General features: G+C 31.2%; 2 protein-coding genes and 2 long non-coding RNA genes across 4 annotated transcripts; 3 read left to right on the forward strand and 1 right to left on the reverse strand.

Annotated features, from left to right (window-relative positions):
• Nucleotides 1-1,889, forward strand: LOC125608267. Its single transcript, XR_007339238.1, has 2 exons — nt 1-1,532; nt 1,596-1,889. It is a non-coding gene; the product is annotated as an uncharacterized LOC125608267 (long non-coding RNA).
• Nucleotides 1,890-6,561: 4,672 nt separating this feature from the next.
• Nucleotides 6,562-7,927, forward strand: LOC106388404. Its single transcript, XM_013828469.3, has 5 exons — nt 6,562-6,722; nt 6,819-6,924; nt 7,036-7,348; nt 7,420-7,557; nt 7,642-7,927. Exons 1-5 carry the CDS (start codon nt 6,643-6,645, stop codon nt 7,764-7,766), a joined length of 762 nt encoding a protein of 253 aa, XP_013683923.2. The 5' UTR covers nt 6,562-6,642; the 3' UTR covers nt 7,767-7,927.
• LOC106388403 (protein disulfide isomerase pTAC5, chloroplastic-like) lies at nt 7,919-10,238 on the reverse strand. The gene is made up of 6 exons (XM_022716126.2): nt 9,563-10,238; nt 9,211-9,306; nt 8,992-9,117; nt 8,536-8,746; nt 8,255-8,292; nt 7,919-8,171 (listed from the first exon to the last, which is right to left on the reverse strand). Exons 1-6 carry the CDS (start codon nt 10,124-10,126, stop codon nt 8,076-8,078), a joined length of 1,131 nt encoding a protein of 376 aa, XP_022571847.2. The 5' UTR covers nt 10,127-10,238; the 3' UTR covers nt 7,919-8,075.
• Nucleotides 10,239-17,517: 7,279 nt separating this feature from the next.
• On the forward strand, nt 17,518-21,333 carry LOC106421141. Its single transcript, XR_001284124.3, has 2 exons — nt 17,518-19,615; nt 19,698-21,333. It is a non-coding gene; the product is annotated as an uncharacterized LOC106421141 (long non-coding RNA).
• The last annotated feature ends 1,344 nt before the right edge of the window (nt 21,334-22,677 follow it).

Raw genomic sequence — 22,677 nt, forward strand, 5'->3', positions numbered from 1 at the left:
AAAAGAGATGACCAAAAAAAAATCCTAACCCAAAGCACTCACTAAGAAGACTTTTTCATAAACCGAACTATGAGTGACCCAATGTATATACAAATAACCATTGATACACAACCAGTCTATATACCCTCAGTTACACTTACAATATATCAGTACTGACCTTTCAGCTTACTGAATCATTTTTCATTCGCATAGAATATCACTAGTAGAAAAAATCGCTATAGCTACGAATTTGCTACGTTATTTTCGTAGCAAAATGGAAAAAGCTACGAATTTGCTACGAATTTGCCACGAAACGTAAAACGTAGCAAACCATATCAATTGTGTAGCTAAATTAGCTACGATTTTGCTACGAATGTAAACGTAGCAAAAAATTGCTACGATTTTGCTACGAATATTACGTGGCTAATATACAAAATATCTTTTAGCTACGATTTGCTATGAAAATATTCGTGGCTATTTGAAACCCTATACCCTAAACATGTTTCTAACCCCTAAACTCTAAAAGTAAACTTTAAACTCTAATATTTTCATACTATAACCTCAAAATCTTAAAGTTAAACTCAAATTTAATCACTTTTAAAATAACTTTTCAAATTTTAAATCTAAACTCAAACACTATATTTCAAACCCTAAACTTTATATATAAACTCTATACCCAAATCATAAATCAAAACATTAACTCTAATATTTTCAAAGTTTAACAACAAATATCAACTTAAACTCAAAATTTAATATTTTAAATAAATTATTTCCAAAACTACTAAAATTCAAACACTATATTCCAAACCATATACAATAACTCTAAATTTTATACACCAAATCGTAAAATCCAAACATCAAATTTAACCTTTTCAAATTTAAACACCAAAACCTAAACATAGATACTAATCAAAAAATTTCAAATTGTATTCTCAAATTTTACTCTAAACCCCAAACCTAAGACTCCAAATAAACTTTAATCATGAACATTAACCTTATATTTAAAACTTTTAAATTAGACTAAACTTTTAACTTTAATCATAGTCATTAATCAAATCCTATATTATAAATCTATTATTTAAATTTAAATTCATTTGTTTAAACCCCATATAAACCCATTCATATTTAAGTGAATTAGAAGCTTATTTGATGACCAAAGAAAAAGAATTAACAGCTTAATTCTGATTGGACCAAAAAGTGAGGCGTGGATCACCATTTTCGAATCTCTGCCGTTGATAATCTTACGGCTCAGATTAATTCACTATTAATATTTTATGTTTGTTTTATCTCTTTCTTCCTTTCTTCTTCCTCCACACGATTTTATACTTCTTATTTTCTTCTTCTTCTGTACCTCTTCGATCTCCTCATCTAATCTCATCTCTCTTATCCTCTTCCCATCTCTCTTTCTCCTCTGCTCATCTTTCATTTACTTTTCTTCTTTCAAGCAAATGGATCTGAACGAAGAGGATTACCACCGTCATGCTTCTCACCACCATGCTCCTTTCTATTCGGTTGCGCCCTTCACCACCGCACGCTCGTCAACACCACCACCGGTAACGTCTCTCTCTCTCTCTCTCTGTGTTTTGAATCTGATTTTTTTTTTGTTCTTGGTAAAGGAAAGTGGAGGAGGCACAGGATTGATGAATGAGGCACAGGAGATTGATGGAGGAGGTAGCAGTGGTGGGTCGTGAGCAGAGCCGGCTTGAATGTTGAAGACGAAGAAGCTCGGTGAGGAGGCCGCAGGCGGCGGAGAATATACATTAGGTTTAGATTAGGGTTAGGTATATTTTTAATTTGGTTTAGTATGCTAAACCGATTTTATTTATTAATAGTTTGATAAATCGTTTTAAATTTTGTAAGCCAATTTGATATATAAAATATAATTTAATAATATTTTTTTATTTCGTAAATTAATATTTAATATTTTGCAATTTATTTTTTTTTTAATTATTTTTTTAAAAATAGATACGATTTAGCAACGTTCATCTCCGTAGCAAAATAGCTACGAAACCGTCGTTGCAACAACGTAGCATCTTGCTTCGACTTTGCTACGAATTTTTTTTTGCTACGATGCTATAGCTACGATCCGATTTTCGTAGCATTTCGTAGCAAATCGGTCATATAGCTACGAAAATCAGTTCATAGCTACGAAAACCGACCGTAGCTATAGCGACTTTTTTTACTAGTGTATCACCACTGTATCATCACATGAATATGCCTCAAAACGATACTGTTTTTCTCAGCCGAGTTGCAATCATATAAATCTTATGTATTGTCTCTTTCCTATAGTTCTGGTTTACATCACATTCAGTTTAAACAAGCAACTCAGTCTAAGATATTTGTGTCATCGAAAGAGACCCAGCTGTCCCAAAGGGTCCATATACAATAAAAGGAAAATCCCTAAGAGCTGTCTTTGTCAAACCATCGACTTGCATGTTCATAGCTCTAGGGATGAAATTGAAACAAATAGTCTTAAAGACATACGAGATTTGTTGGATGCCAGAGACAATACCAATGAATTCCTTGTTTTGTGCTTCCTTCTTAATAGCTATGATGAGCGTTGAAGACTCGGAGCAAACTCGGAGATGGGAGACATGTTAAATGATAAACATACATGTTAAAAGTAACACATATAAATATGCATGCTTCAACAAATTACACTTGTAGCAAAACGTTCTCATGGAAAATAAGAAACCAAGAATATAGATACAGTTGGAAACTTTTCAAATTATAAAGTAAAGAGATGATCGGAAGAAAAATTTCAACCTACCTAGAGAAATAGTGCTGAAAATCTCGTTTTTCTAGAGAATCTTTTTTTTTTTCCAATCTAGCTTATGAATTCCTAAATTCATAGAATACTCAATATTAAAAAGTATAATCAATTGTACCTCTAAATATTATCTTGCAGCTAATGTATTACCTCTACTAGCATCACTATCAAATCTTTGCCGTCCGTCCCAAAATGCTGACATGTTTAATGATGCATCATGATTTTCATTGCCCAATTTTGCGCATCCAACTCCGTATCCAATGCAAATTATTTTCGTCTTTAATTTCTTATCCCATAATTTGTCTAGTGTTATTTAGCCACTTCCACCCACATCCATTGAAGACCGATGTAGAGGTTCATGAACCATTTGTCAAACATATATTCTCTAAGTGTATGGCTTGTGATGTTGCTATTGGTGTTTAGACCAACTCAGTTGTTGGTTCATTTGCATATTTATCAGTTCCAGCGGGTCTCTATCAATCTCTTTGAATAACTTATCATTCTTTATTTTTTAGAGATAACAAATTTTCTATGGATGAAGGTCTCTGTCTGTCTTCGGTTCTTCAATATTTCTGCCAAAAAAAATAATCCATGTTAGTGTATATGACGGACATTGAGAAAATATTCAGATGAGACAATGTAGCTGCTAGTACTCATACTTGAAGCGCTGGAGGACATTCGAAGATAGCATAAGTTACAGCCTCGTCTTGTTCCCCGCATCTCAGACAAATGTTAACACATCACATATGACATGAGTTAAATTCTTTATGACATTTACATGTTCTGAGATTAATTTTCATATAAAATGACAATTTTTTAAAGGAATATTTAACGTCCAAACAAAGACTTGAAGTTTCTTGATGCTTGGTTCTGTCAAAACAACATTTTCTTCGAGTTTTAAGTAAGTTTTTGTCCATCCACTATCCTGACTTAAGAGTATAAAAACAATTTTTTTGTAAAACTTTAGCAATATATATCTCGATGTAAAGATCGGTTTACAGCGGATGCTATTTTTATTTAAAATATCAAAATGATACTATTTTATGAAATAGTCCGACTGGTGACCATTCTGAAAACAAGAGGAACGAATAGGAAAGGAACGTAGAGGAATAAAATTGCAGGAATGAAAAGGATTGGTTGTTCCATCCCATATTTAACAAGGAATAATTTTGTTCTTTATTTCTCTACAAAAAAAAAGAATGGTAGGGAATGAGAAAGAAAAATTATTGCGAATGGTAATTTTTTTTAGGAATGTTAGGGAATGCATTATTCCTCTTCGTTCCTTGGTCTGTTGGTCACCATTTATACCCTTTGTTTCGTTAGTGTTATTTATTAAAACTGGTGAAGAAGTGTTTATTTAAGTAGTATTAAAAGTGTCTTAATGATATCCTTATATATTAAAAGAGAAGCATTGTAATAAATGCATTCATACTATAATAGACATGTGGCAGTCTCACAATGATTTGATATTAAGTATGCTAATGCGTTCACACTATATTCATAAATGTGTTCACACTATCTATTTTGCGCTTTTTTTAGTATAAAACTTACATACATGGTTCCAATAAAACTCTAGATTTTTCGGTTCGAATAAAAATAGATAATGAATCAAAAGCCAAACTATATATAAATTATTTTTATTGTTTATGGATAAAGTTGAGAAAATTATTCATAAATTTTGATTCGATTCGTTATCCGTTTTGATTCGAACCAAAAAATCTGGATATTCGTAACTCTACGAAACACATCAAATACTAAAATACAATATCCAAAAAAAAGCAAATTACAAATACCAATATTTTTAGGAACAAATATCTAATTCGATCTGTTATATGCATATATATACATATATGTAAAGAATTATATATATATATATGTTATATATATTATACTTTATATCAGTTTTACAATATTTGTATGAATTAAATTTATTATATTAGGTACTAGAATTTAAAAAGTTAAATAATGTTTTATTTTTGTAATAAAATGCTATTATTAAAATTTTTAATTATTTTTAAAATTTATTTTATTTACGGATCAAATCAGATATACTTTAAAATTCTAAAACATTTCGGATATCCGAGTCACCGAATATCTAGGTGGCTAAAGATCGAATCGACACGAATGCTTCCAAATACTCAAGATATTCGATCAGTGCCCACCCATATTTATGTATACAATTTTATTTTCTTTATATGAAAAATGACTAATGTCAAAGCCTTTTTATTTTAAATTAATTTTATTTTTAATTTTATTTTTCATGTATTATTTTGAACAAAAATGTCATTTAATATTAATTAACAATATCTTTATATATTTGTCAACTATTTTTATATATTTTTACATACACACTACAAAAAAATAGTGGTTTAACATCATTTATTTTAAATATTTACATTAGTTATAAATGATGCAAAATAACTTTACATCCCTTAATTAAATGACTCCGAAAGTGGTGATGCAAATAATTTGTATCACTTCATTAAAAACTGATGTAAAAAACTAAATATTTACATCAATTATTATAAATGATTTTAATATGTATCAATTGTAAGAAAATGATATCAAAATTTACATCGGTTTTTAAATGATGTTAGTTTAGTATCAATTAAAATAACTGATTCTAATTATTTTTATTATTTACTAATAATTGAAATTTTATTTTAATTTCTAAAACTGATTTTAATAATTGTGTAATTTACAATTATCGAATAATATTTTCTTTTATCATTTGTAAATTTGAAATTAAATTCATGCAGTAGATGAATTCATTAAAATATTTTTTATTAACGACAATTGAAGAACAAGAAGAAAATGGAAAGAAATACGTAGAAAAAAAAATGAATTCACATGGAAAAAGATTGTAAAATAGTAAAAAGCTTCTTCTTCTTCTTTGTTTTCATCTTCAATCTCCATTGTAGCATGAACGTGAATCATTCCACAACTGAAATTACTGAGACTCATTGAAGAATTTTCCATCGTCTAGGCGCAAAATCCAGTTGCACCCTTCATCTGCCAATGAAAAGAATGAATTCCAACAAAATTCTTCACATTTTGCGCAAGGCGCATGTTATCTATACTATTATTTGCGAAGTAAATTTTTAGAATCGAGTTCTCACATTAAAAGTTAGAGCGGTTAATATCGTTTATACCCTTAATGAAAAATGTATAAATAATTAAAAAAATAAAAACGAAATTTTAATTTATTTGATTAGATGCGAAGTAAATTTTTAGAATCAAGCTCTCACATTAAAAGTTAGAGCGGTTAATATCGTTTATACCCTTGATGAAAAAAATGTATAAATAATTTAAAAAACAAAAACGAAATTTTAATTTATTTGATTAGATAATTGATTAAAATTAATAATAGTAAGAATTATCCAAAATCTAAAAATATAATTTAAACAGAGATAATTTATGTATATATTATATTGTTATCTGAAAAAGTTTTTTAGTAAAAATTTTAAAACATAAATTGTATAACTAAATATTAATCAAATAACATTCTTAATTATATAATTAAAAATTGAATATTGAATTATCCATAATCTAAAAAGATAATTAAAAAAGGATAATTTATATATATATTATATTGTTATTAGAAAAAATATTTTAGTAAAAAGTTAAAAACATAAATTATATAATTAAATATTAATCAAATATTTTTTTTAATTAAATAATTAAAAATATAATATTGAATTATTTTAAGATTTATTTTATTATAATGAAGATAGTATATAAAAAAAATTTCAAAAATTTATAAAAATGTTTAAGGCAAAGGGCAAAACATCTGGTTAATAAAAAACATGCGGATATTTCTGCTGTTGGCGGCAAAAAAAATAGAGAAACTAAAAAGCTGAAAACGGAAAAGCTAACGCGAGAGAGAGAGGAAGATGAAGAAACCAATTCCCAAAATTAGGGTTTTTGGCCAGCGATCGATCGCCCCTTCTTTCCTTAATCGTAATTCGATTCCGTAAGCGCCGTGCAAATTCCATTATCATCTCTCTTTCTCTTGATTTATTAATTCCGATTGTAGTGAGTTAACAGTTGAAGTTTGTTTGCGATACAGTGTGGAAGACGACTCTTCGTCGAAGAAAGTTGACAAGTGCGCTTCGTTTTCAGAGTTTCTCGATAGCAAGCTTAACAACAAATCTGTGCTCTTCAACGCTGCTCAGGTATTTGATTGATGGAAAATTTAAAATCTAATGTGATTCTCTCTGCTTTGCTCTTAGTAAGTAGAAGTTTAATGATAACACCCTTTCTTACCGTCTCTTGTTACAATTTAGAAATCATCACAGGAAGAAGGACCAAGACTTTTCACCTCATTGGTTAGCTCCAAGGACGTGACACAGCTCTCTCATGGGTTTGGGATGGAGATAAAGGCGTCCAAAGAAAAGACAATGCTTCGTCAGTTTAAGCCAAGAGAGACCCAGATAAGTGAACAAGTTGTGATGAGTAGGGCCGATGCGAGTCTTGAGCCCTTGGATCAAGCCACTGCTGAAGAGGTTGATCTTTTGACGACATGCTTTACTGAGATCAATGATGATATCATTGTGAAGGATGATAAACTACCAAAGAAAAGAAAAGATCCTTTCGAGGGTATGTATGTCATAATCACTTTCATTTTCATTACTTTAAGTTCTTCATAGTTGGTCATATTGAATCGCTAGGTATGGAGAGCATGGATAGAACGAGAAAGCCTGTTTTAGTCTTTGGAGACAACAACTCAAAGTCGGTGCAAGAGGAAGGTGAAAGAGGAGGAAGCAACAGCACTAGTTGTAAGAAGCTGAAACGCACTTATAACCATTGTGAGTGATGACAACACACTTCGTTTTACCTACTTGAAACAAAAACTCTTTATAAAGTTGATACTCATAAGAACTTGCCAACAGATGCAAATGGTTCAGGGTTTTGGGACCGTGACATGGAAGGTGTTGACTCGGAAGAAGTGGGACATAGTGAAGTGTGGGAAGGAGTTGGTTCGACCACGTTCGGGGATATAGTTGATTGGCACTAGCAAGTAACAGCCAAGTTGGTCATTGTCTCTCACCTTTAATTGTGGCTTAAGAGTCTGAGAAAAGATCAACAAATGGTGTAACTAGCGTAGGTTGCAAAGTTGTTAAACATTTTCAACAAGGAATTGTACTCTTTAAAACGTTAATCCACCAATGGACAAAACCTCTCTTTTATAACAAGACTAATGCAAAGATTAGCAGCTGATATACAGAAGAGTTGTTTGTACATTTTTGGTGTTCATAAAAGAAACATATATATGATTATTACAGATAAGTAAATGTGTATGTATATTAAAAACATGAACCTTTGATTAAACGGCTGTTTTGCCTTCACAGACATCGCAAACTGTATAGCCAAGACCTTCACAGTACACACACTTGGCATCTTCATCAACCAATTCCATAAACTACGAACATTGAAGAAAAACTTAGGCTACTTGGAATATAGAAATACACATAATCAAAGGGAGATCGGTTTGAGTTAGCTCACCTGCGGCTCAATGTTTGGTTCACCGGTTCCATCGCACTCTACATCAACCAAAAAATCCAAATCATGTTTCCATTTAATTAATGATCAAATGATCTACGACAACTCTGTGCATGAGGTGTTACTAAGAATACAGATTATTGTTGAACCAAGATTTGGCTACATTGGATGCAAGATTATACCCTTTAGCTAATTTTGGTGTCTACTAACACTCTTTACGTTTTCTCTAACATATTCTAAACTTTAAAAGAAGCGATGAAGTTCACTTAGCGAAGGGATTATACCTAGGCACATCAATCGACCCTCCCCTCGACAAGTGATGCACTTCCTTCTGGTATCTGTAGATTTACTTGGTTTGTTGAGCCTTGAGGGATCTTCCCACCGGTTTTCTCCGAGAAGGAAAACCCGATGTTGAGAAACCTCATTTCCTCTGTTCCCTTGGTCTTTCATGATTGACTGCTGCGTCTTTACTGCTCCATTACCAGCTTCCTTGGTCTAGAGAGATGAAAAAAATGGTTGAGCAGAAGGAATAACTCTTTTAACATCTTCAAGAAAATTACTGTCATTTCAGAATATTCATGGTCCCTAAAATCGTAATAATCATCAACATAATAATAAAAGTATTTCCACCTTTTATCTAGGACTCATATTAGACATTTCAGATTGGGAATAAAGCTAACTAGTAACAGAACATCATCAAATGACATAGCTTAGCTGGTAGAGGTTTCAGTTTTATTTACCTCTTGCTTCATTGTACTTGTTTCAACCTTCTCTGTCTTTACGTCTTCATTGATTACTTGATCCATGAACAACATCTGAAGGAGCTCTTCTGTCATTACCCCGTCTTCACGGACGCCTAAAGATGACTTTCAAATCAAAACATAAACTTAAGTCAAAATCCTCATCAGAGAAACCACAAATGAGCTATATAGACAACAAAAAAAAAAAAAAGAACATACTTGCCAAGTCTTAACAGCTCTTGCTGTCCCACTTGAGAAGCTGGAAAACTCCATGTCCTCCTCACCCGAATAGAATCCTAATTTTAGCAAAGCTTCCTATCACATGGACAAAAGAACATTCACATAAGAAATCATCAAAAAAAGAACATTCATGAAAACACTTTCAATTTAAAAAAAAAAAAATCATTTAAAAAGGATGATGAACAATTTAAAAATCATCATCAGCCTATTATTTTAAACATTCATCTTATATTAATTAAATAGGCTTTTTCCAGTGATGATAGAATCAATACTCGCCTTTCTTTCTTTGGTTCTAAAACTGAGAGAAAGATATTTGATATTGCAAGCAGACCTGCATTGCTTGAACCTCTTCACCTTCGCTTCCCCCCTTCAAAGTCACCCTCTTCTTCTTCACCGGCTCCGAAACCTTAGCCTTCTCTTCAGCAACCACCTGCTTCTCCACAACCACCACTTCCTCTTCTTCTTCTTCTTCTTCTTCTTCCTCGACTTCTCTCGTATTCTCCAGTACCATCGGCTTTGCGCTCGACCCACTCTCTGAAATTCGATTCTTGTCCTTGAGAACCTGAAGCAGAGCAGCTAAGTTCGAGATCGTATCCGGGTTTCGAGATTCTAGGGTTTGAATTCGGAGCTGGAGATCCGCAATCTCCTGGAGGAGGGTTTCACGCTCGCGTATCCAGCGTTGCTCCTCACGAAGCCATCTTTGCTCCTCGCGAAGCCACCTCTGCTCTTCCCGGAGCCACCGAGACTCTTCGCCGGAGGGGTTTTGAGTGGAGAGGCAAACGATGGAGGTGGGAAGGGAGAGAAAGAGACGGGAGCGTCTGAAGGTTAGAGCTCGAGTGCTGCTACGGGATCGGAGAGGGAATGGGAGAGAGAGTGGTAGAGAAGAGGAGGCCATGAGAGAGAGTGAGAGAGAGATTAGAGGATAACAAAAAGGTGTCTTGATTACTTATTAACCACAAGTTTCGCATTGTACAGATGGCGGGAAGATACGTACTTTCTCTATTTTTTTTCTTCCACTTTCTTCTCGAACTATGTTTAGGGATGGGCCTTCAGATCAAGCTTTCGAATTTTTAGATTCACTATTCTTCGGGTATTTAAATAAGGTCAAATTCAGTTAAAACACTTTGTTGATTCGAATATGATTTGCAACTAGAGGTTTTTACGTTTTATTTTAGATGTGTTCTGGACCCAGGAAAATATTTAATCTGGATCATAATTTATAAAAAACAGTTTTAAGTTTATTATTACATAATAAGACAGTTTATGCTACCAAGACACTTTCTTCTAACAACTTCTCTTTTTTCTAAACTAATTAGTTATCTTGCAACTAAATAGCTAACTAACTAAAAAGACTGTTTTAGCAGGAATTAACCCACACCACTCATCAATTTTTACAATCGATGGCCCAGATTTCTTCTGATATATGTGACAAGACTTATATTTGTTTTCTTTCTCAGCCTTTAGGTTTTTATTTTGCTTTACATTTTAATGGCCCAGATTCATTTAAGCACAATAAAATATCTCCATCTCCCACACTTATTTTCTTCTTTTGATTTTACGTAAAAATAGAACCTTAATCATTTTCTGCCTCCATCTCTATCGGATTATGTCTCCATCTCCATCGGATTACTGCGGCTAATAACCTGATTTTGTGATGACTCCGGTGCGGCAAGGATATCCGACTTTATCTACCTCCGTTAAGAGTGATGACTCCGGTGGTGATGCTTCATAGCCGCCATGGTGAATAACAAACAAGATCAGACGGGACTACTCGTCTCCTTATGTTGACTGCTAAGGTAGAAAGAAGAAGAAGATGCTTATGATTGATCTCCACCAAATCATCTTTCTTTTATTTGCACTTTAGGTCATTTATGTTTAGCTAGGCTTTCAATTTGACCTCCAAATTATGGAATACCATTGACCTCCAAGATGTACGAGCGACATGTACACACGACATTTGTGTATAACTCAAATGTAATGTACACATGAGATGTACGAGTGGGTTTCAATGTTGCTCAACCATGGTTTAATTTTGTATTATACATCAAACAAGCTATACATGTGTACACCTAATTAAACCATCGTTGAGCAACATTGAAACCCACTCGTACATCTCATGTGTACATTACATTTGAGTTATACACAAATGTCGTGTGTACATGTCGCTCGTACATGTCATGTGTACATTGAAACTCGCTCGTACACAAATATCATGTGTACATTACAGTGTACACATGTACACGCTTGTTTGCACTCAATTGTGGCGCAGATTGTTTATATCTAAAAGAACATATATAGTGTACACATGTACACTTTGAAGTTGATGTACATATGTACACTATAAACACTTAGATGTTACTATTGCATCTTAATTAATCAGATTAAATTATTTAAGTAGCATTTAATTGTTAATAAAAAATTGTATTTACATACATAATTGCATAACCATGGTCTATATTGCACATTTTAAAGTTTCTGGGAAAATTCATGAAGAAACTTGAACTGATTAAAATTTTGAGATAAATTGGAGAATAAAAAAGAATGGGAGGACCATAGTTGCAAATAATCAAAAGTTAACCATTGTTGCTCCTATCAAGCTTTTTCTTTGATCTGCAACTGAAGCCATGACGATTCTGGCGCCCACATCCCGAGCATGAAGACCACGACGAGAAGGAGACGACTTGACCTTGAAGCGTATTACGGTAGAACTCTGCCAAAATTTTGCTCACGGTTTGAGGTTACGAACAATGGAGCTCTCCGGCTTCTCCATCACGTTTCTCTCCGGAGTCTCTGGTGCTCCGCGACTGAAACCATGGTGATTCTAGCCGCCACAATTCTTCTCCCAAGCACGACCACCATGGCGGAATGGAACTCGCGATTAGAGGTCCGTCATGTTTTTTCAGATGCTCCGTTACCTACATATAACATATTTGCCTGTAAGTCAAAATAAATTTAATTGTTATGATTTAAAAAAAGTAGATCTGATTTATTTAATCTTTTGAAATTCAAACACAGAAAAAAATTGTAGAAGGTAACTAAATCAGCAACTAGGTTTCCTTATAGTTAGGGTTAATGTTGTAATTAGCCACCAAAAACTACCTTAGTAGCACAAACTGCTCTATGGTGTAATAAAAACTTGAAAACTGCCTTTAACTGTTAATAACTCTAATTTATATGGGCCTAGGACAAGAAAGATTTAACTTAAAATTAAAGAAAGAAAATAAGGTGCAGGACGCATCTCGAACTCAGGTAAGGGGTGTCAGAGGATAAACAACGTACCCATTTGAGCTGCTGTCTACTATTGAACAAAGCGTAAAAATCAAAGTTTTAAATTTAACATGTGTCAGTTGACACCCCTTTCTACAACGTGGATCCGCCTCTGGTTGTCATATAATAAATTATATTCAAAAGATCCAGATCGAATCGGATAATATGGTTATTGTTGGTATACTTATCTGAAATACATTGCTTATATGAATATTTTAAGATTTATATACCTCAAAACCAAATTCAATCAGGTCTGGAAGGACCCAACTCAAAATACACATTAGTTTATAATATCAAAGAGGGGCCTAATTTAGAAAAAACGATATCCGAAAAAAACAACAGTACCTGAATGGATACCTAATGTTCATGTCTAACTGATTATGTAAACTAATAAAAAAAACTATTTATATATGTTTGGCTAAATTAAGTTAAATATAAAGAGTTTTTTTTATTTAGTAAAATAGTTATATGAACTGAAAAATTAAGTGCAATTAAATACACTTTTATGATTTAAGTTATTATTTTTATTCAATAATCATGTCTTTGAATTATATGTTTGGCTAAGTAGTTTCTCACAGATTGAAATTGAAATAAACTTTTTTAGTCAAACAAACTAAACCAAACTTTTAACCATATACAAAACCAGTTATTTTACATTTTTTTATTTTTATAATTGGTACAAACTTAATATTGATTAACCAATAAATAAAATTTTGCACTATTATTATTATGGTAATATAATTAGTGATGTGGTGTACTGTTAAGGTAATATAATTAATGAAATTATTAAACTAAGTGAAAATAGAAATTCAATTAATGCAATAGCTTGGTGAATAGAAGGTTAGTTTTGTTTGTACTTCAGTTTTAATAATATAGATACTAGATTTTGACCCGCGCTTCGAAAACGTGGGTTTTTCAGATTATATTATAATACAAAATCGTATTATATCAAAGAAGAGAATTTTAATAAAATTACATAATTTATGAATTGGTTTATTTAAGATTTTATATGTACACTTTTATATAAATTTATTTTAGGCCTGGACATTTCATCCCGACCAAAAAAATAAACCGGAACCGACCTAAAAGTATAGGTTTGGTTTGGGTACGGGTCAAGAGAAAATTATCTATTTAGTATTTGTTTTGGAGCCGCAGATATTTGTTTGAGTCCATGTCCTGCCCAAAACCCGATCAGAAGTATTTTATGTATATTAAATATATTTGGGTATTTTGAATATGTTTCCGGTACTATGGATATTTTTTAAGTTTGGGTGTATAGTTATAGTTTTGGGTTTCGGGTAAAATTCTAATTTTTTAAAAAAAATAGGGTATTCGAATAAAATTTTGGGTATTTTCAGTTCTTCAGGTTAAATTTCGAGTAAAATTTTGGGTTTTTAAGTATTTGAACATTTTTGTATATTTTTTGGATTTCAAATATTTTTTTTTTGTGTTTCGAATATTTTCAGATTATTGGATATTTCAAATTTTTGATCTTGAATACCGGAACAGATCTGGACCCGTTACGTCTATATCGGGTACAACAACCTTTTTATATTAGATTTTTAAAGTTATTGTGGAAAAATCATGGTTGATGAAATAATTATAGAGAAAAAGTATTTTAAAGAGTAATATTAGGATTTGTTAAAAATATTTAAAATATTATATGGTTAGAATAGATAATGGTAGGGCAAAAAATAATAAATAGTTATACATGACTTCAACAACCTTTATATATTAGATTTTAAATAATTTTTAATAGTATAAATTAATTTTTAAGTGAAAGGTATATATATATATATATATATATCTAAACAAATAATTTAAAAAATCGTAAATTATCAATATTTTTATTGTGAAGACGGATTAGTTTTATCAGAACCCATGAATTTCTATGTAATTATGACATTCTACAAAAAAAAGATGTATTATAATATTGAAAGTTTGATTAATATATATTTAATAGGACCTTACCTATTACAAATATTTGATATAATGGAAGAGGATAAAATAAATATAATTGACATGACCCTATGTGTTAAAGTTTTTAGTATCGTTTATATCAAGTATTGTAGGAAGTTGGTTTAAACAAAACGTTGAGCGAATTATTTGAAACATATGATATGATTTATATTAAATGTTTGTATAGTCACGTGGTATATTGAAAGATCTTATACAAAAGGTTGAGTGAGTTAAAGTGGATTTTTAAATGTTAGGGACATTATTTGGTTGCTATATTTGGGGTTGGTTATAATATTTGCTTATAAATAATAGGTTGGACTAAAAATGAATAGGTCCAATAACTTTTAATAGTAGATTTTTTAGGATTGTTTCTCTTTTGATAGTATTGTCCAAGCGCGGGGTTGTTGGATTATATTATAATACAAAGTTTTATTATAACGAAAAACATAACTTTTAACAGCTATATAATCTACAAATTAGTTTATTTGAGATTTTATATGTACACTTTTACGTAAGTTTCTTTTCGACATGAGAATTATATCCGGATCAAAAAAACAAACCGAACCGATCCAAAATTATAGGTTTAGTTCAGGTCCAGAGAAGATAATCTATTGAGTATTTTTTGACCCATAGGTCTTTGTTTGAATCCGGGTCCTACCCTAGACCCGATCATAAATATGTGCTTATTAGGTATATTTGGATATTTCGAATATGCTTCCGGTATTATGGATATTGTTTTTAAGTTTTTGGTTTACGATTAGAGTTTTGATTTCAGGTAAATTTTTCAAATTAAAAAAAATTGGGTATTTGGATAAAATTTTGGGTATTTTTCAGTTCATCGTGTCAGATTTTGAATAAGATTTTAAATTTTTAGGTATTTAAATTTTTTTGGTATTTGTTTGGAGTTTCAAATACTTTACGTGTTTCGGATATTTTTCAGATTTTTTAAATATTTCGAATTCTTTTAGGATCTTAAATACCCGAACAGATGTGGACCCCTTACGTCCATATCAGGTCCAACAACCTTTTGATATAGATTTTTAACGTTATTGTACAAAAACATGGTTGATGAAATATTTTTCTGAGCAAAAGTATCATAAGAAATAATATTAAGATCTGTTAAAAATATTTAAAATATTGTATGTTTAGAATGATTAATGTACTATCAGAAAAATAATAAATAGTTATACATAACTCCAACAACTTTTTTATATTAGATTTTTTAAAACTCTTTCCCTTTTAATAGTATTGATTCGTTTTAAGTGAAAAGTATATAAAAGTATAATATCTAAACAAATAATTTTCAAAATCTTGAATAATCAATACTGATATCGTGAAGTCGGGTTAGCTTTAATAAAACCAATGAATTTCGTCATTTTTGTGAAGGTAACATGAGTATTCAGAAAAATCATTTTTAAATATGAAAATATTATCAAACTATAGACGGTTGAAAGTTTAGTATATGATATGAGATTTTAGTGGGAAAGTTTATATATGATATGATTACTTTATTATAAACGAAAGAGGAAGTTAGAATGTACACATATATGTCTTGTAATTTATCTTGCTTTAAATCATATATTATATGATAAAAATGATAATATAAAACATTAGTTTCAATGCTTTTATGATTAAAAATCAAAATGATAAATATAGTAATAGTAATGATTAGGATTTAAGAGCGAGATTTAAATAAATAAAAAAATTGACTAAATTATTGTTAGAGGAATATATGGTAATATATTGTTAGTATAAATTTAAGGTAAGACAAAAAATAATGAGTTAAATGAAAGGATCCAAACAACTTTTATAGGTAGATTTTTGTAGATTCCTTCCCTTTTAATAGTATTGATATGCCAGAATCTATTTTGTTCAAACTTATTTAGGATTCAGTTTATTTCAGTTTGGGTTATGGTATATTTAGATAGCATATCAAAATTCAAACAATAGTGCGTATCTTTTCTTTATCAGAAAACAAAACTGAGTATTTGGAGTATTATTATTGTTCTAAATACTAATTTTACATATCATCTCATAATAAACATGGATTTGAGTATTTGGAGTTATTATTTATTTATGTTTCAAATATTTATTTTGGATACTAATTCGAATATTCAGATCAATATTTTTTAATTTTTTTTTAGATTTTAGATTTTTTTGTACCGGTTCAGGTTCAGTTAACACATCAGGTTCGGATATATTTCATGTCGACCTATAAAATTTATTCGGGTTTTTTATATCTCGGTTCAGACACGGATTCGATTGATTTCAGATTATCTGTCGATGCCGAGTTATGTTGGACAGAAAATCTTAGCTGGCATAGGCATCCGATTTTCGGATAAGAGATTGAAGCTAGGTAGTACCAGAGACTAGGTCTGGCCCAGTAAAATTTCTTGCTTAAAACAAAATGAATAATTAGCGCTCCCACGGAATCAAACCAAAGACCTTCGACACTATGATGTGGTACACAATACTAGACAATAAGCAATCTTTTGATTTTTGAGGCCCTTAAATTTATAATGTATTTTGAGGCCTAAAGCCATAACTTTACCAGTTTTAGGTTTGGGCCTGTCCTGCCAGAGAATGATAGAAGTTGCATGTGACGCATATGAAATAAACATTGATTTTTTCTAAGAAGAGGAAGAAACATTTCTTGGAGAAAGAAGTCGATACCTACATGTAAATGCTTCTTGAGAATAAGCAACTTTTGTTTAACACACCAACTTCACACATACAAGCTGAAGAGTCACAAACACCACAACATATGACTGAATCATTGGATGTTTTTTGGATTTGCGATCTTCATTAATTAGATGGTACTTATTTAAGTTAAAAAAATACTTATTTCATATATTGATTCAGATATTCAGGTTAGGATTTTTGGAGTTTTCGGATTATCTTATTTTTCAAGTACCCAGTCGAGTTTATTTAACATCATTTCGGGTTCAGATAGATTTTCGCTATATAAAATCTATATGCGTATTTATATATTGGATCAAATATGAATTTTTTTTTCTTTTTTGGATTTCAAGTTTGGATTATTTGCCAATGCCTATGTTGGGCAGAAAATCCTAGCTAGGCTTAGGAGACCCAGTTTTCAGATTGGATTTGCCTTGGTTCTTATCGAGTCCTAGTCTTTTGGATAGAGGAACCTTATATCCATATAGATACATACATTGTTTTGGTTTAGTTTTGGGTCAATTTGGTTGTAGAAGTTTATATATGTAATCCTTTTAGCATAAACTAAAACCAATCAAATCTCTTAATATTGCAACTGAAGACCAGCGGCGGACAAAATACTTTTGAAAATCGATTCCAATTTAATCGACAAATCTAGATATTTGTAATTCTAATGATCAATGAAATGCTAATATTCAATATTATTAAAAACTGAGTAAATCATAAACGTTAAAAAAATATAAATGAATATCTAATTAGATATATACATATGCTTATATTATAAATATATGTATGTAAATTTGTAATTACTTTTTTGTCTGTAGAAACTTTACAACATTTTTATCCTCTAAATGAATAATTTTATATAAACAGTATAATTATTTTTGTCTAAGCAAATCTTGTTTATCTTTTAATTAAATTAAGCAAAGCTTGTAACATTTATCATTAAATTAGTTATTTAGCTACTAATTCTTTTAAGAAAAATAATTATAATGAAATATTATTGTTTACACTAAATTTGATTTTTGATTATTATTTTCTACAAAACAGGTAGAATATCCCGTAAATTTTTTTTTAATCAAATACCTGAATAACAGTTATTATTTAATAATAATTATATATTTTTAAATCACCCCATAAGTGTCAGAACAATTATACCTCCAGCTTATCTAACCTATACTAAAAGGAGGATATCTAAAGCTCTAAGAGTGTCCACGTATGCAAATTAATTCCAGCCAATCAAATCGTTTTAAGATGCCATATCAGCTTTGACACAACCTAACCTAAAGGCTTTCTTCCTCTTTCGTGGCCTTTCCGATTACTCCAGCCAACTTCACCGTTCAGAGTTTCGCTTACATCTTCTCCAATTAATTTTACACATTATTGCCCTTTTCAAAACAGTCGCATCCTTTCTCCACTTCCCTTTATCATTCATATAAAGAAGGATGCAAAGTGAAAGCAATCCACTCAGATTCTGTGTCAAAAGCAGGTTAGTTCAAAAACTTAATTCTGGGTTCTATAGTTATTATAACAGTGTTTCAAGAAAAAAAAGTTATTATAACCGATTTATTTTGATTGAGTTTCATTGTCGTCATTGCAAAGAGGGGGATTTTATTAAATGGTGAGTTCTTCTGGATGCTTTCACATCGCACTTTCCTCCTGTCTCGATCTTCATATAAATAAAATTATTTTTTTGCAGCCCCAGATTGTTCTACAACGGAGGATTTCTACGCCACCATAGGTAATCTTGGTTTGGTGATTTTAATCCCAACAGCTTTGGTTTAGATTTGATAATCCATACATTCACCAAGTCTTTTCATTGTAGATTGATAGTTGTTGTTGTTCAAATTAGTTCTTGCTTTCAATTGTTGCCTCAAGATCTCTGGTCAAGGGCATCTCTTACCTTTGATTTCAGAATGCTTTCCGCCACAAAACTCATCAAGATCTCTGTTCTGTATGTTTCAGGTCATGGGTTTACTGGAATAGTTAGTTGTCTACACAACATCCCAGACTTAGAGATCAGAAAAGAAGGGTTGGTGAAGAAGCTTCAAGTGAAACACGAGAAGATTCTGAATCTGAGCGAGTGGATGAAGGGTAAAAGACACCACCGTCTTTGCATTCTTCCATATAATTCCGCCGCCTCCTGATCCTTCTGACGAGGAAGCTGTTGTTGCTTACAATACTTTGCTCAATCGGTACGGTTTGAGCAATGGTGAATCTGGTTCTGTGTTGGGCAAAAGGAAAGATAAGGGGGGGGGGATCAGAAGGTGGGGTTGTGGGTAAGAGGAGGAAGAAGCTACGAGTTAGCTTTAGGGATCAGTTAGGAGGAGAGCTTGCTGAGGTTGTTGGGATGTCTGATGGAGCAGACGTGGACACAGAGCCTGATCCGATTGGTGTCAAAGAAGGGAGCTTGCTTTCCTGAGTGTCGTCTTTCTTCTTATATTTATGTATGCATCCCACCGTAGTCAAGACAGCATATGTATTTTCATATCCCTGACTTTCTTACACGCTTTTAATTTTGTACATTCATAGATTAACAAATAAAATTTACTTTTTAGCAGGAGAGGTATTCTAAAAGCTAGCTGTGGTAAATGTGGCTCATAAGAAGTTTTTGCTAAAGAACTCTCACAGTTGGCAAGTGGTTGACTTCCTCATATGCCCATGAGCTGGCGGCACTGAGCAATACAGAGGCTGCATCACAGCACATGTTCCATGGCAGGTGCTTCAACACTCCATGTTCTACAAGTTCTAAGCTCACTAACTTCTGTTAGTGATGATAGCAATATTTGAAACCGAAGAGAAAGCAGAACACGAGGAACAAAACACTGTGAAAAGACTAAATGCGGTATTAGACCCCTTGGCAAGGACATAGCCAGTGTATCGCATGACTGAGTTGTTGATGGATCATATTGCAGCTACAACAACCCATATCCAATGGTGATCATGCCCTTGGGGTCTCTCCTTTGTCCCCTCTTTCTCCAGGAACTCAGAGGTTCCTTCCTCTTATTGTGCTTATCTTTGTTCTATGTCAGAAAATTCAAACTCTGTTAATGTTACAGCAGAATCATGCGAATGTGATAGATGGAGAGTCCGCCATAGTTCATCTTCTAAATCCAGCGTAGCTTCTCTGGAAAATCGAAGGCTCCTGACATTTGCAAAGTTTGCGGAGAAGCATAGGCAAAATCCAAGATTACTAGAGAACCTTTCTGAATCTAAGGCACCAGGTTGAAGGATTTTGAAAACAAGAGAGGTAAAGGTCCCTGCATATAAGTGTTTGCTGAGCTTATGTATTGGAAGATTCATACAACCAGTTACGTATGCGCTCCCCACATGATCTGAAAGGACGTCTGAATGTGCAGTTTCAAGTTGAAGAATGTTGCTTGTAGTCTTACAAGATAGTGGTATAAGTTAGTTTCACAATTATATTTGACATACGTTAACAGTTTTATTCAAATTGTTTCAAATCAAATATAATTTAAAATATGTTTCCATTTTTTGACCGAGAACTTAAAAAATATATTTAATGAACGTATGTAACTATTTCTGGAACTATAAATTAATAAATAATTTTCTGAAATTGTATCTTTGTCGTACCTGAATAACATATGATAAACAGCGTTGATGTGCGTACTGCTATTAGATTACAGTCCTGAATCATATTTGTTCTCCGGAATATCAAATTGTTTAACTAAAATAGAATATGCTCAAGTGCTGGCTAAAATAGCTTTTACATGCCAAATACGAAGTCAGTTATATATAATTTTAATATTTTGAAACTTGACTGATAAGCATTTGACAACTATCAAATGAGTTTTTCATTCTTCTTCTCATTTTCATTTCGTTTCTTTTTTATTATTGAGATACTTTGATTTTTTATTAGCATTGAAATATTTTATGAGATGTTTACTAAGACCATCTTCAATGGTTCACTCTATTTTTTCATCAAAACAGAGTTATTCTATAATAAAATTGAATACTACTCCAATAATACTAAGTTTTAGAGTGAAAAATAAATTGATGAATAAAAAATAAATGAATTATTTTATTTATAGAGTACACCTTTTTTACTCTATTATAGAATAAAAAGTAAAGTATAATTGAAGCATTTTTACTCTAAACTCTATTTTAGATGAGAAAATAGAATGTGCTTAGAGATGCTCCAATGTAAATGTCCTTACTTCTCTCCGAAATAAAATACAAATGATTTGTCTGGGGAAAATAGCTAAATCAGAAAAAAACAAAAAACAACTCATGTTCCTATTTTTTAAGAAAATGTTTGATGTTTGTTATTGTCTATATAAATGGTGAAACATTATGAGTACTATACAGTCAGCAGGTGCTCTAATTAATGAATAAAACAGTAAAATCCTCAAAATAAACACAATCAAACAAATGTGATTAACTACTATGCTTATGTTTAGTTGCTTTCAATCACGTTGGGTTTGAAAAAATCATAATAATGGAGATAATAAAAGTTCTATGCAATGATTTTAATTCCGAATCAAACATTGAACTGGACTATTATTTGGATTACGGGATCAACGATTCGACCGGATGCGTCAATAGTGTAATTACTTTTACCATATAATTATACATAACTATGAAAAATATAGTAAAATATTTAAAATTTATCTTTCTTCACATACTAAATATCAAAAGAAAAATTAAAAACTATGGAAATGTCTTTGTAACAAGTTGGGAATTAGAACATATAATAAAAATATAACAAAATCAATATTAAAAATATTTAAATTTATAATGTGAATACAAAAAAAAATTAATAAAAAGTGATCTAGAAGCAAATATGAAAATTGTAATACTGTATATAACAAAAAGTTAATAACAAATCACATTGTTTAGTTTTGGTTATATTCATCTTTATTCACTTCATTTTTAGATGCATAGTGAAATTTTCATCAAAAGTTAAAGAATCACAAATCAAATAAGTTAGGGAATATTATACATGATTAAAAGAAAATATAAAAATCAGTTAATTAAAAAAAAAACTAAAAAAGTCACTCATCGGTTTAACACGTAGTAGAGTCTTAGGTTTTAACGAATTTCTGGATGTTTTAGCATTTTTTTTACAACAATAAACTAAACTATAAAACTTGCTCTATAGGTTCAGAAAACCAAACCGGAAAAAATCCCAAGTCAAATTACATATCATCACCGGATTTACCGGTTCGATCGTGAATCCGAGTTGGGTTATAAAAACATATAGTGTGTTTGTAAAGCAATAATAAAAAGGTTTTTTTACCATTTGTATTAACATTAAAAATTGTCTCAATTCTATATAAAACATTTTTTCTCACATTTAGCTAACTTTTTTGTTTACCAAATTATCTTTTTAATTTAATGTTTCATTACCTTCCATGTCATTAGAGATGTTCCTCATGTGTGTTGATATTTCAAAATTAAATATAGTTAAAACTGTTTTAGGCCAATAACAAAGAGATCATTAATTAATACTATCTACATACAAGAAAATTTTTAGAAAACTAAAATATTTATTAGATATAATCCGCGCGAAGCGCGGAC

This window comes from Brassica napus, chromosome A4 (genome assembly GCF_020379485.1).
Source record: "Brassica napus cultivar Da-Ae chromosome A4, Da-Ae, whole genome shotgun sequence".
NCBI classification, from domain to species: Eukaryota; Viridiplantae; Streptophyta; class Magnoliopsida; order Brassicales; family Brassicaceae; genus Brassica; species Brassica napus.